This window comes from Dermacentor silvarum, chromosome 7 (genome assembly GCF_013339745.2).
Source record: "Dermacentor silvarum isolate Dsil-2018 chromosome 7, BIME_Dsil_1.4, whole genome shotgun sequence".
Lineage (NCBI taxonomy): Eukaryota > Metazoa > Arthropoda > Arachnida > Ixodida > Ixodidae > Dermacentor > Dermacentor silvarum.
The window spans coordinates 9953998-9966534 of NC_051160.1; the positions used below are offsets into that span (position 1 = coordinate 9953998).

The 12537-nt window shown below is 44.7% G+C and overlaps 2 protein-coding genes across 3 annotated transcripts; one reads left to right on the forward strand and one right to left on the reverse strand.

Moving 5' to 3' along the window:
- Window positions 1-2254: 2254 nt before the first annotated feature.
- LOC119457534 (eukaryotic translation initiation factor 3 subunit H) lies at window positions 2255-6773 on the reverse strand. The gene is made up of 2 exons (XM_049670158.1): window positions 6007-6773; window positions 2255-3412 (listed from the first exon to the last, which is right to left on the reverse strand). Exons 1-2 carry the CDS (start codon window positions 6748-6750, stop codon window positions 3134-3136), a joined length of 1023 nt encoding a protein of 340 aa, XP_049526115.1. The 5' UTR covers window positions 6751-6773; the 3' UTR covers window positions 2255-3133.
- Window positions 6774-7299: 526 nt separating this feature from the next.
- Window positions 7300-11911, forward strand: LOC119457535 (coiled-coil domain-containing protein 32). Of its 2 annotated transcripts, none has more exons than XM_049670160.1 (4): window positions 7300-7437; window positions 7633-7771; window positions 9447-9643; window positions 11512-11911. In XM_049670160.1, exons 2-4 carry the CDS (start codon window positions 7648-7650, stop codon window positions 11674-11676), a joined length of 486 nt encoding a protein of 161 aa, XP_049526117.1. In that variant the 5' UTR covers window positions 7300-7437; window positions 7633-7647; the 3' UTR covers window positions 11677-11911. The 2 variants fall into 2 exon arrangements, with proteins under 2 accessions (XP_049526117.1, XP_037575064.1); XM_037719136.2 differs by having other exon boundaries at window positions 7303-7441.
- The last annotated feature ends 626 nt before the right edge of the window (window positions 11912-12537 follow it).

Here is a 12537-nt window from a genome sequence, read left to right on the forward strand (position 1 = left end):
TGGTACGCAATTCACTTTCTTTTGAAAACACTGTCAGCAAAGACAGACCGACGCAAGATCCCTGGTTGCAGTGGTGTAGTAGTAGTGTAGTAGACAACTTTATTTGTTTTGTGATGAAATTCCAGAGGGTGGAGCCCTCTGAGACTTCATCACAAAACAAACTGTCTGCACAAATTCCACATGAAGCCATCGGTGGTTTGGGTTGAAGCTTGCTTCCAGTCTTCTGTCACCCCCTATTGCTGAAGAAGTTTTTACAAATTTTTTTTTTAATTTTCTCTAACATGCTTATTCACAGTGTATTTTGCACCATTTAGATGAAAAATAAACATTTAGTACTTAGGCTATTGATATGTCTCATTCTTAAAACGATAATGGTACTAACTATCAGGGGTTAATGATAATGAAATAATGATTTTTTGATTTGATTTTATTCTGTTGCATTTCACCCTCATCTAAATACAGCCTTGAGGGGGCCAGGAATAGAACCCGTGACCTTGTGCCAAGTACTAGTTTCGTGGCTTTTGCCCCAGGCTAGGAAAAGATGACCAGACTCCAGTGACTCTCATTTCATAAACTCGATGATTGCAAACAGCCATTATGAGCCATTGACTCCTTGATACATTTGAAGACTCCTGCACGAATACCATCTTGGATGTCATCTTGGTTGAAAAATAGGAGATTAACGACAATCAAAATAACTTGTGTGTCAAAGAAGGAAACGTCAACACTGTGATTTGAGACCAAGTGTTTCACCAGATTTGCAGCATGAGAACATGCCCGTTTCCTCAACATACATCAGCAACAGCAGGTGATCAGTCATATTTAAAGGAGTGCTGGCATGACATTGTCAACATGTAATTTTTGTGTGTGTGTATGTTAAGTGAAGTTCTGAACCATGTAAACCTTTGAAAAAAAAAAAAAATTACGAGCAAAAGCCAGAACACCCTAGATAGCTCATAATATGTTTCTACGAACCAGCTTCTGTATCAGTTCCCAGGGAATGGTTGCGTCGCGACGTCACAATACACTGGCTCTCTCTGTTCATTCTTCTTTACAAGCAATGTCATCATACCTAGCTGCATTGCTATGCGACATCAGCGAATTTAGCACTGATGTCACAACAATGTTGTTGATGCTAGGTCCACTGTTCCAAGACCAACTCGAGTACCAAGTACCATACTCAAATGCTTGAGTATGGTACTGGTCTGGGCAAGTTGGTAGCATTCCATGACAGTAGGCTTTTGCGCACAGGTTTGGGGACGGTGACAAGAGACGAGACAGACACAAGCACTATCTCGAACCTCGATAGGAACGCGATGATTTCTGATAAGGTGCATGCATGCCACATTGCAACGACCTGTTCATCACACTAATAGACATTAAAAGCACCGTTGGGCGGTGCTGTCGTGCCACTGTAAGCACATCTGCGCGTTTAACTTTTTTGCTGCAGGTGGAGTCGTCATGCAAATGAGTGTCGCATGCATTTAGACCATGGGGCTTGCGAAACAAACATGTAGCTCATGCTGTTTAGGCTCGATGGCCACGACTAAACGGGCGGAGCGTTCCGACGTGTCTCCGGCATCACCCACACATCAGCACAGCCGTACTGAAACGCAAGCATTGTTCTTGCGTTCCAGCTCTGCTGTGGCTCTGGACAGCAACAATAGAGTTAAAATGTCGTCTGCTTTTCTCATACCGTTTCTTTGAAACGTCGTAGATTTTAACCAGCGATGCCAGCCCATTTGTGTTTCAATCGCTGTAATGACGGTCATCAATACAACTGTAATTTGCGATGCTCAAAACCATCAAAGCTGCAGCCATCACAAACAATACCGTCTACATACAGCAAGAACATGGTCCCACAGCAGTGTGGCGAAAACACACACTTTGTGTCAAATGGAATTCTCCAGCCAAGGCAAAAACTGAGCGCTGGTGTCGAGGAAGGAGCTTCACCTACAGATGTCTACTGCCGTCACAACATGTCATGCGCGCACCTTCATCTAGTATCATATCAGGAATGATTGCATTCCTACTGAGGTTCCAACTTGTGCTACCTATTCGTTTCGTCCCTTGTCACCTTCCCCTAGCCTATGCACAAAAGGCCAACTTCATACTTGGCACACTTTCACATGTGAGAAGTGGTATAGTTTCTACAGCTTCAGAATATGTGTTGGTATCCCTGTGAATGAGTCAACACCCAAGCATCGCAATGCATTTTGTAGGGCTTGCGAATTAAGCACAAGATGAGGCATCGTCAGAAAAATGGTCTTTTATTCCTAGAGGTCTCGTGCGGAGTGTCGAAGTGCAAATACTGGCATGACCGTCTGCTGCAACGCGCCATGGAAGCGACAAAATGGCTGTCAGGACAACTTTTCACAACATCCGCGCAGTTGTCTCTAAATTTATATACAGCGTTGAGTAAGGACAGACACAACATGTTATCTGCCATAAAAAAAGAAGTTTGCAAAGTAAGCGTTAGGAGGATAGTGAAGGCACAAAATTGCAACCAAGGCATCAAATTCGACATGCAACTTAACCTAAGCAGGAAAAATAGAAAAGGCGTTATTTAAGATTGTTTCCTAAGTGATAAGAGAGACACAAGTTGCGTTCAAGCAAAAACAAAATAAAACTGCATGCAACATATGAACCAAGCACGCAACAAAATTAATAAAAAAGAAATACGTTAATTCCTGCCCTGGTTTGGTAGAAAGCGTAAGCAGAAGTTGCGTCAAAGAAACAAGACGATAGACAGTAGAGGTGCTAGCGTTGCAACTGAGGTTACTTCCGATTTCATGCATATCTTGAAGACAAGAGCTTTACCTTTGCAATGTTGCCATTAGCAATTAGATGGCAAGAATTCTCTCGCCTTTAGTTGTTAAAAGCAAGAGAGTTTGATACGAGAATGAGTGCTTGCCTCAATGAGGCTTGAAGAGGGAAAGGGAAATGAGCTGAGCCAATTCTGAGCCATTGAGGTCGGTCTTCCACATTTTCCGCATGCCCAGAGTTTAGACACGGCATGTGTTTACCTGGCAGCTTCGACAAAGAGAGGAAAAGCTCGGCACGATAAAACCCCTAGCCCGGCCCGGAGGAACGCATTTTTTAAGCGGGGCCCCCCCTCCAGCCCGTGCGCGCCTTACGGGAGCACTCCCGACGGCTTGCTCTCCAGCTGTAGGGCTTCGGCCATGAACAGCTTGCCCAGGTTCTGGGTGGAAAACTGCGCCACCTGCTGGCAGTACGAGTTGACCTGGCCGCAGTGGAGCACCGACTCGAGGCGAGATGGTGTTGGGATGGGCTTGAACAGCTTGTTGATGTCCTCGTCCGGCAGTGGGGGTTCGCCCTTCTGGGCACGCGCACTGTTCTCCTGGGCCCGCTTCTGGATGTACTGCTGCTTCTGCTGCTGCTGGCGCATCACCTGAGGGATAGAGTAAAAATATTTGGCAGGACACATCTCTCAATGACTGTCGACAACAATGTGATCAGCACTGAATCAATGCAGTATTGGCAACAGCGACACATATGAGGTGTGAATGATGCTGGGCTCCTCTCTCGCACTTTGATGATGATTATCTCATGGCATGACATGCATGCCATGTAATTCATGTAACGCATATCCTGAATTATGTCCAGTTAACGAAACGACCACGACAGCAGCGTAAGAGGCTAGACTGACTCAAAGTGCCTAAAGTAGGCAAAGAATGCTAATCACATTAATAGAAGACTCTGAGAATTCCTTGCATCAAACAAGAGCAAATGTGCGAGAATCTGGGAGCAATGGCGGACTTTTCCACTCCTACGGACGTCCCATAACAGGCTGTCACCAGTACAATGCACATCATCTATCTCTCTCTCAATTTATCCTTGGCACCATTACAACATTAGTTGACTTGCAGCTACATTCCGTTCTCAACAGCCTGAAGCAATGGAAGTGGAAAGGCCAGCCACACCAGTTACGACAAAAAGATGCAAGCATATGACAGCATTTCATCTTGCCACACTGCTTGTGAGAGACTACTCACCAAATTAACGTTGTGCCTATACTGTGGCATGCATGTGCAGTTGCTACCGGGTCAAAACACATTGACACAAGACTGTGTACAAACTGTATACTAAGGTGACCTACCACGTTAAAATGTGATATCGCCTTTACTTTACCAATCGTTAAACTTATTGCACATGGGCAAGGTTGCATAAAATGACTTTTGTTCATTCATAGCCAGCTAGAGCTTGAAAAGAGACAATGAGAAGACAGCTACAAACAAAAGCTTCGACGATGCCGTCAATCTTTTTTTTGTCCTCAAATATATTTGCATGCCAGATGGCTATACAGGGCAAAGTCAGTCATGCTTGTGCCTTCAGGTTTTAGTGTGGTGCCCATGACACAGATGAAAATTTAATAACATTATCCCTAATGGAAATATTGATTAGATTATGTGACAGCTATGAAGAACAGAGGAACAAGGCCAATGATGTGTTGTGAACGCACAAACAAGGCTGAGTAACAATGTTTCTTTAGAGAGCAAACAGCACTTAACCTGAGAAAAGTACGAACTATCTGGCAGCAAAAGTGAGAAAGCAAAAGAACAAATGTTCACAGCATAACACATTGTGCCCGACAGAAATCACGCTGCCAAAATTCAGTGGTATCCTGTTCTCAGAGGATTATGCCGTTGGACGCATTTTAGTGCATGCATCAATGATATCGCAGCTCTGCAACCGCGACATGATGTCATCTTAAGACGCTTTACAGTACTCCATAATGGGTAGGAGGTGGGTTTTCCGGAAAGCTATGTGAAACTCTGGAAGGGCACACTATGTCACACAGGGCTAAAAACGTAACGCCTCCAGCCCTCAGGGTGACAAGTAGCATAACACCCAGCCTACCACTGTTAAAGGTGGGCTAAAAGGGCATGACAGCATTTTTGTTTTGTTTAGAGAGTTGGTGCCTCACTTGACCTTGATAGTGAAAATTTCACGCTTCCTTGCTACCAAACATTTGTGGCTTAAAAGGGCTTCTGTCAGTCGACCTACATTCACAACATTTCTTGGCGAGCTAGGCATACCTGCTCAGGACGCAAGCAATCTTGTTAAGCGAAGCAGTGCTTCAGAGTGACTTGACTTCCTTTTCAGATGACGTGTGCGCAAATGTGCATGCAAAGGTAATGAATCAAAAGCAAGAGCATGATGTACTATTTTGGTGCATGCCAGCATGCAAAAAAGCATGATGAAAGTAATGATCTTTAAAACATGTCGCACACATCTTTTAACTTCCCATTGGACCTGTGCTACAAATTCGAATAATACGTCTAAAGTGTTTTCGTAAAACAAGCGGAAAGGGAGACTGCTGTAGTTTTCCTCCCGGTGCCTGTTTTTCATGTAGCGTGTTCACTTCTTTGTTTTTCAAAATTTTTAAAATCGTGCATACTTTTCAAGCAGCTAAAAAGCTTCTTTCCAAGTGTGATGGGCACGAAATATTTCACGTACTCAAACCTGACATTCACGTAGTGGGTTCTAGCATGGAGTCCACATTCTGTGAACTTCGAAGAAAAACTCGCCAAAGAATTGGAAAATTCTTGATCCGTTCTATAGTTTCACGCTTTTCATGATTTTAAGATGCAATAAATGGGGTGAAACTAAAGAATTTGAAGTGGACAGAATTAACTGGCGCCCTGAAGGGGGTTCAAATTATGGCAGTGTCTATTCTCCCGGCAGCCGGGAGAATTTCTGAAACGAACTTCTGCCGGCACTCGCCTCCTATTGGCTCTCGGAAGGTTAGGTTAGGCTAGCTAGGTTAGGTTAGGGCACACCTGCAGGCTCTCATGCACACCCACAGGCAGTTTTTCCCGGCACTTTGTCACGTGACTTCCGAGAGCCAATAGGGGGTGAGTGTCGGGAGAAATTAGTTTCAGAAATTCTCCCGGCTGCCGGGAGAATAGACTCCAGCGCGGCTAGCATTCCGCCATGACCCACGTGATTCGCTATGAATGGACCATGCTGACGTCGTCTCACCTGGCGCTGGTAGTTGATGAACTTGTTTGTCTCCTGGTTGAGTGCGTCGACGCACATCATCATAGCCTGCAGGTTCTTTTCGAAAACAAACGCCGTGCTCATGTCCAGCAGCTGCTTGCCGACGTCGACGGGCGTCGACTCGCTCATTTCGCAGAGCAGAATGTTGATGAGGTGAGAGTTGCGTATCACCACGGGAATCTCCTCGAACATGTTCTCGAAGGAACAACGCGCGTTCTTGAACTGCTCAGCGCCGAAGTCGTTACTGGCCAGCAGCTTCATCGCGGGCTGACTCAGCCGGAACGCGCGCAACGAGAGGAATCCCTTGGTGGTACGGATCGGGTCGTAGATGAGGACCACGGACTCGGTGATGTTGGTCTGGTAGCCGAACTGGGACTCGAGTAGAGTGCGGTTCGAGTAGCTGCCGAAGTTGGAGCTCTGGTACCAGCCGACGTGTAGGTGGTCCACGTTAACGTGACGCATCTGGCGCATCATTTCCATCTGGTACTCCAAGTCGTCGGCCTCTTCTTCCTCGGCATGGCGCGGTGGGATGGGGAAGCAGTTGGTGATCTCGACGAAGTTAGAGTTGATGAGGCCCAGCAGGACGCCCTGGGCCACGTCCAGGAGTCCTCCGGCCTCTTCGCTGCAGTGCTTGATGATTTTGAGCACGACCAGGCCGTCCACTTGGACATAATCTACGGCGGATTCCGTCTCGGCGGTATGCCGCCTGTCCCTGCTCGACGCCATCTTGACAGCAAAAGGGGTCAGATCGGCCGCTCGACGCTTGATGTCGCGGCGGTCGATCTGTGCAACCATGTGATCAACAATGATGCAGCATAAACATAGTTTTAAATAACGAAGCTGTAACAATAAATATTTTATAGCTCTCATTAGTTGAATAAAACCTCTAAAAATTTTATAACGTATTAGTGAAGGTTCGGAAAAGCATCAAAGCAATCAAGAGGCTCCGAGGAAAAATCGTCGCCGCATCGCGATTTTATTTCCTGATGGCAGCGCCCATGGCTTCTTCATCAACGCAAAACTTCAAGCATGATTACTCAAAAAAACCGTCGTCTGAGGACAGCGTTGTCGATCCGGTTGAAGAGATGTTGAAGAAAACGGGCTGTATTGATCTCCATTATGCTGTTCAGGTTAGTAATGTAAACGTAAATTTTTCTTTTCAGTTAACTTTCATCGTGGCAGCGGTCATGCCGGTCGTTAGCATTCACCGGGCATTTTATATCTACGTTTATGTTAGACGCGTTGTTCATTATAATTTGTACCTTATTACAGGAGTGTATGGCCGAGCACCGCGACTGGCGCAAGTGTCAAGAAGCAGTTCGAAACTTTCAGATGTGCATAGAGCGTAACGCGAAGAAAGCTGGGAGCCAGTAGGAGCGATTTGTCCGTTGCGCCGTTGCCAACGTGGAAGGCGTTGGTGAGTGTGTTAAATCTGTAAAAATCAGTGTGATCAGTTGGTCTTACGTTGCGTGGTTACTATAACTTCTTGAGCAGCCACATTTGCAGTGGTGCGCTTGTTTTGAATGGATAGTAGTGAGCATCTGCACCGGCAGATGGCGTAACCGGCGGCACTTTTTATCATCTTTTTTTCTTCTATCCGGCTTGCAGGTTTCGTTTGCGAGCATGGCGTCAGCGTCAGAACCGTGGGGCTCTACCAGTACCAGCGCTGCCAACAGCTCTGAACAAACTTTCGAGGACAACTTCAGTCCAGCGCTTGCGGACACGGAACACTATGTGGCTGCTCTAGGTACGACAGCTTTGAACAGTTGAAGCGTGCATGGTGCGTCGGGTCACGTCGGCGTGCATACTATGCTTGCGCTCGATGTAGCAACGGTTTGATTGATCGGATTGCGCGATCGCTATCAAGGGATCATTTTCGATTTCAATCACCACAGCATGTATTTGTGGTACAGACATTCTTTTTTCTTTTTGTTTGTTTCCACGCGCCCAACACAACGTTGGTGGAAACGGTGGGAGGTGGCATAGGCGCTTACGTTGCTTATAGTCTGCAGTAGATTTGTTAATACGATTAGCATTCCTTTGGGAACTTCACCCACGTTTTGGTGTGGTATCCGTATCTAACCTCTTTCACGCCAACTTGGGTGACGGGGTATGCGCAAGAACGGACAACTGGGGCCATTAGGTATATATATGCATGCATCTTGGCATGTGACATTTGCTAGGTATGTGAACACTCTTGGCCAATCTTCCATAATGAGTATGGCCCCACTGGGTAGGTGCCCGGAGAGACAAGCAAAACAAGAGGCAAGAAGTTAAGAATTCAGCAACAAAAAATTCAAGTCGGCTATTGAGAAGTGAGAAAGTTGGCATCACAAGCAGCCGAGTGAGGAGAAAGTAGTGAACAGAATGGGACCAGAGCACGCGAGGAGCGTTGAGCATGGTAAAGTGAAGATGGCGTTGGTAGCAGGAAATTGAAGGAGTCGCCTACACTGAAGCGAAGAATTTGGCAACATGGTGCGTGACTAGATTGCTTCAGTGCTAATCGCATTAATGTGGACATTCATCGGGAGATAGGTATCGACTGGTATATTCACATTGTGTGATATGCCCACTTGCTATGGTGTCCTGCTGATTACGTCCTGAAATACGTCTTGCTGGATTTTTTAGTCGGATGTTAAGGCACAGAAATGAGTATGTTGTTGTGAATCCTGTCATGGGGCATTTTATGGGGTTTGCCAGAGACTTTGGAAGTACTACTTCAGAATTCGAAAGCAAAATGCATTGTTGGGCGAGTTGGTGGTTTGAGGCAGTAGCAGATCGGGCGTGAAGCCACAGAAACAATGTTTGCCTTCTCTCTCGCTGTGTGTGCATGCGTGTGCGTAAGTGGATCTGCAAGTGGTCGATTTGCTATCAGAATTCAACTTTGGGAGGCATGCGAAGCCCTGCGAAAGATTAATAATGATCACCGTCAGCTTTGTCTGCACAATATGACTACAGTGAAGAAAAAAAAAATTGGTGGCATTTCCTTCTTTTGGAGATGATTGGTGATGTTAATGCAATTGGAAATCTATCTTATCACAGGTGTGTAATTGGTGATCTTAACACAGGTGTGTAATTGGTGATATGTTTTATATATGATGATTATCATGAAGAGCGGCACATATCCAGTGGCCCAAGTGGCGTGAAAGGAAAATGGTTAGATATGGCTATAAATTGATTCCAGAAAGTGTGGGATGTATCCAACGAATGCTGATATCATTAAAGCTGGGCCGCGTTGCATTAAACTAAAATGGTACCTCTGGCTGCTTTCACAAAATTGTATTCGAGAATGAGCAGCAAGTGAACCACATTTTCGCAGAATCCGCATTTCATATTCTTCTTATGTCAAATGCCTATGAATGAAGTAGTAAACTGTGGTTTATTTATTTCATGGTGTTCACATCTTGGTGCACTTGTTTCAGAGTCCAAGCTGGCCAGACTGAAGGGTCGGACCAGAGATGTGACGGCGCGAGAAATGCTTGCAGTGCTGGGAGAAGCGCGTCACGACCACACAGGTCGTCTGATCGCATCAGATCCGGTGCCATCTGCACCAGAAGTTGCGGCATATTTGCCAAGCGACGATTACGGCGATGCGCCTGTTCATGCGACTTATCTCGAGGTGAGGAGCTAGAATTTGTCATGCTTCTGGTAAAAGATTACTTTCAGTTCTACTTTGTGACGCTTTCATAGTTAAAAAGAAAGTAGTTTTACGTGTGGAACTAAAAATTGGAACAAAACTTTGATACAAATGTATGAGTAGCAGCTTTACTATCTATTTACTTGATTCTAATGCACACATTTTTCTGTATATTTACTAAAAAAACTATATGTGCATTTGACTTCTAGTATAGCACAAAAACTGCAATTATGACAAGCTGTTGCTAGCAGCATTATAAATTTCTGTAATTTCTGGAGCTGTAGAAGCACCAGTAGCATCATGCCTGTTGAGTAAGTTTGTGGGGCTTTAGCAGATTTTATACGTAGTAGTTTGGTTGCCATGGTCCTCAAGGTGTTAAACAAAGGTGATAAATTTCAGATGCCATGGGAAACACCAAAGATGAGATGCTCTGGGTGGTTGATAGTGATAAGTAAGCCTCTGACAGCAATGATGACCGATGCTCGTCTAATATAACTCGAATACAAGTTTTCTTTTCTAATGTGACAACAAATTGCCATTGCTCTCTTTCTCTAACTATGAAAATCTGTTAATTGACCAATAAAGTACATCACATAATAATTTATTTAAGTGTAAAACAGGGGTGCATGTTAAAATCAAGAGTGCATTACAATCGAGTAAATACGATAGTGTGCCAACAAAAAGTAGTATGAGGCTGAATTGACCAGTGTGTTTTGAAGTCAAAACTGCCGGAGATTTTTGTAAACAAACTGCATGGTGCTTGGCCAGCTGTTCGACATTTGTCTGCTAATCCACAGATGACAGCCTGTTGTGCGAGGAATTGCAGCATTGGTGTGGAAACGGCTGTACCAAATATTTGAAGTTGCTTGTTTATATTGCAAAGTGCCTGGTGCTGCCAAGGTATCTTGTGCAAAAAAATAATTGATGGTACTTGCACCGTCTTCTTGTGTCGGCGTAAAGACCCCACTTGCCACAAGGCTACTTGGTTTGAGCAAGTTTATTCAGTACAGTTCCTAGAGCAGGCGAAATCGATGACAGCTATGTCGCAGAAACTATGATCTTGTCAATATTTGCTGCTCTATGTTTGCTGCTGCTTATGTGCTGTGTGTAAAGCTCAATCACCATTAATAAAGCGCATACACATCTCGCAAAGAGTGCTCGCTCAGGACAAGCTAGTTGAAGTTTATGAAAGACACTGTCTTCCTGGGCAGGTAAATGGCTTGATCATCATTGGTATCATCCTCGTAATTACCATAGTCTTCATCAACACGGCTGTCAGAATATATGGTCGCATCATCATCATTTTTTAGACTGTGCGATGTTTGGGATCGGCCCACAAAAGTTCCTAGAGGCTAACAACGGACATACCCAATATAGAAAAGTGGCGGTTACTCGCCAAGGAAGATATTGTCTTCAAAAGAATGCATGCTGTTCCCTTCCTTTATCATCTCCGCAAGATTCTTGCAAATTTTAAATTTCACAGGTTGGCAGGTAACACATTACGAAAGTGTTACAGTATAATAAGATGCGAAGTAAAACCAGGGCAGGAAAGAGCGTCTGAACAGAAAGCAGAGCCCATTACAGAAGAAATGTAATCCAGCGACACTTGTTGCTCGGCTAGTTGGTTCCAGGTCTCAATTCGCTTTGTTTCACATCTCGATACAGCGTAATAAGTATGACCTTACCAGCCCAGCAAGAGGTGTTGAAACTCTAGTGTGTTCACAGAAATTTGTGGGAGCAGCTGCCATCGCAGTAAATGAGTTCACAGCCACAGAAATAGCAAAGTCTGCTTATTTTATTTAAAATATTGTTCATGATGTACCAACAAGCACATACCGCTCCCTTTGCAGAGGAGGCTGTTCCCTGAAAAGCAGGCCTTGACGCAAGAAGAGCTCAGGCACCTGCTTGAGGCCGACTTCTTGGAAAAGCAGGCCCTGGCCGCAGCTGTAGGAACTGCCGGGGAAGCCAGAGACAGGGCAAGCATCTCTAGTGCAGATTCAGAGCCTAACCGGTGAACAACACATGCGGCCTTGGCTTCACCTCATGGCAATGAATCCACTGTTCATGTTGTACATTGTAGCTGGCTACTGTCTCGTATTGATGGCATGTCGTGCTGTTGCATTTCCATTCAGGTACAATAATGCCTGATTTTTTTTTCTTACGTTGATTTAGATACTTGTTGAGATAGATTTCTTTCCATCGATGACTGTATTGAATAAACTCCTCTGCTCAGAGGTTTTAGTTTCTTTAGATTGGTTGACTTACTTGCATGTTGTGTGAGTTCCATAGAATGTCCTTAAGTTGGTGGACAAAAGTACCATACTGTTACGTGGTCATTTTCAAGCGCATTTCACTTCATTTTTGCTTGACGATCACACATTGTGCTTTGGTCTCGGCGGGAGTGAAAATAAAACTGCCTGCTTAGCAGGGGTTGGTGTAAACGTTAATCTAAGCGAAGTACTGCTTTACATTTGCTGTTCAGCAAGCAGCGTGTGTTGCTCCAGCGAATGTCTCACTTTTGATTGGCTCGGTTTTCAAGCTATAGAAGGCAATGTAAATTATGTACCAGGTAATTCTGCACACTTAGTGCATTTTCATTCACTAGGGAAATGTTCCAGTCTTTGTCTAAACAAGTAAAGGGTTCCGAGTAATTTGACTGTAAATGTGTTAGTATACCATTTGAAAAGTGCACAAGGTGCACTTAGTGGACTATAGGGTACCACTACTCTATTTAACTAGTCCCTATTAATTTAACTAGAGCTGTAAACAGCTCTAGTTGCAGGCTATTTGTCTATTGTGCTTGCCTGTACTAGTAGACGGCACATACGTCTCTGGTGATGTTCACTCAATCGGGGCCTGCTGTGGTTCTGTGGTGA

Bases quoted from the DNA above. Each gene is read 5' to 3' on its own strand.
- LOC119457534 (XM_049670158.1), bottom strand. From the start codon at position 6,750: ATGGCGTCGAGCAGGGACAGGCGGCATACCGCCGAGACGGAATCCGCC. The intron at 3,413-6,006 runs GTGAGACGACGT...TCTATCCCTCAG, and splicing joins TCATCAACTACCAGCGCCAG to GTGATGCGCCAGCAGCAGCA.
- LOC119457535 (XM_049670160.1), top strand. From the start codon at position 7,648: ATGGCGTCAGCGTCAGAACCGTGGGGCTCTACCAGTACCAGCGCTGCC. The intron at 7,772-9,446 runs GTACGACAGCTT...CACTTGTTTCAG, and splicing joins ACACTATGTGGCTGCTCTAG to AGTCCAAGCTGGCCAGACTG. The intron at 9,644-11,511 runs GTGAGGAGCTAG...CTCCCTTTGCAG, and splicing joins TTCATGCGACTTATCTCGAG to AGGAGGCTGTTCCCTGAAAA.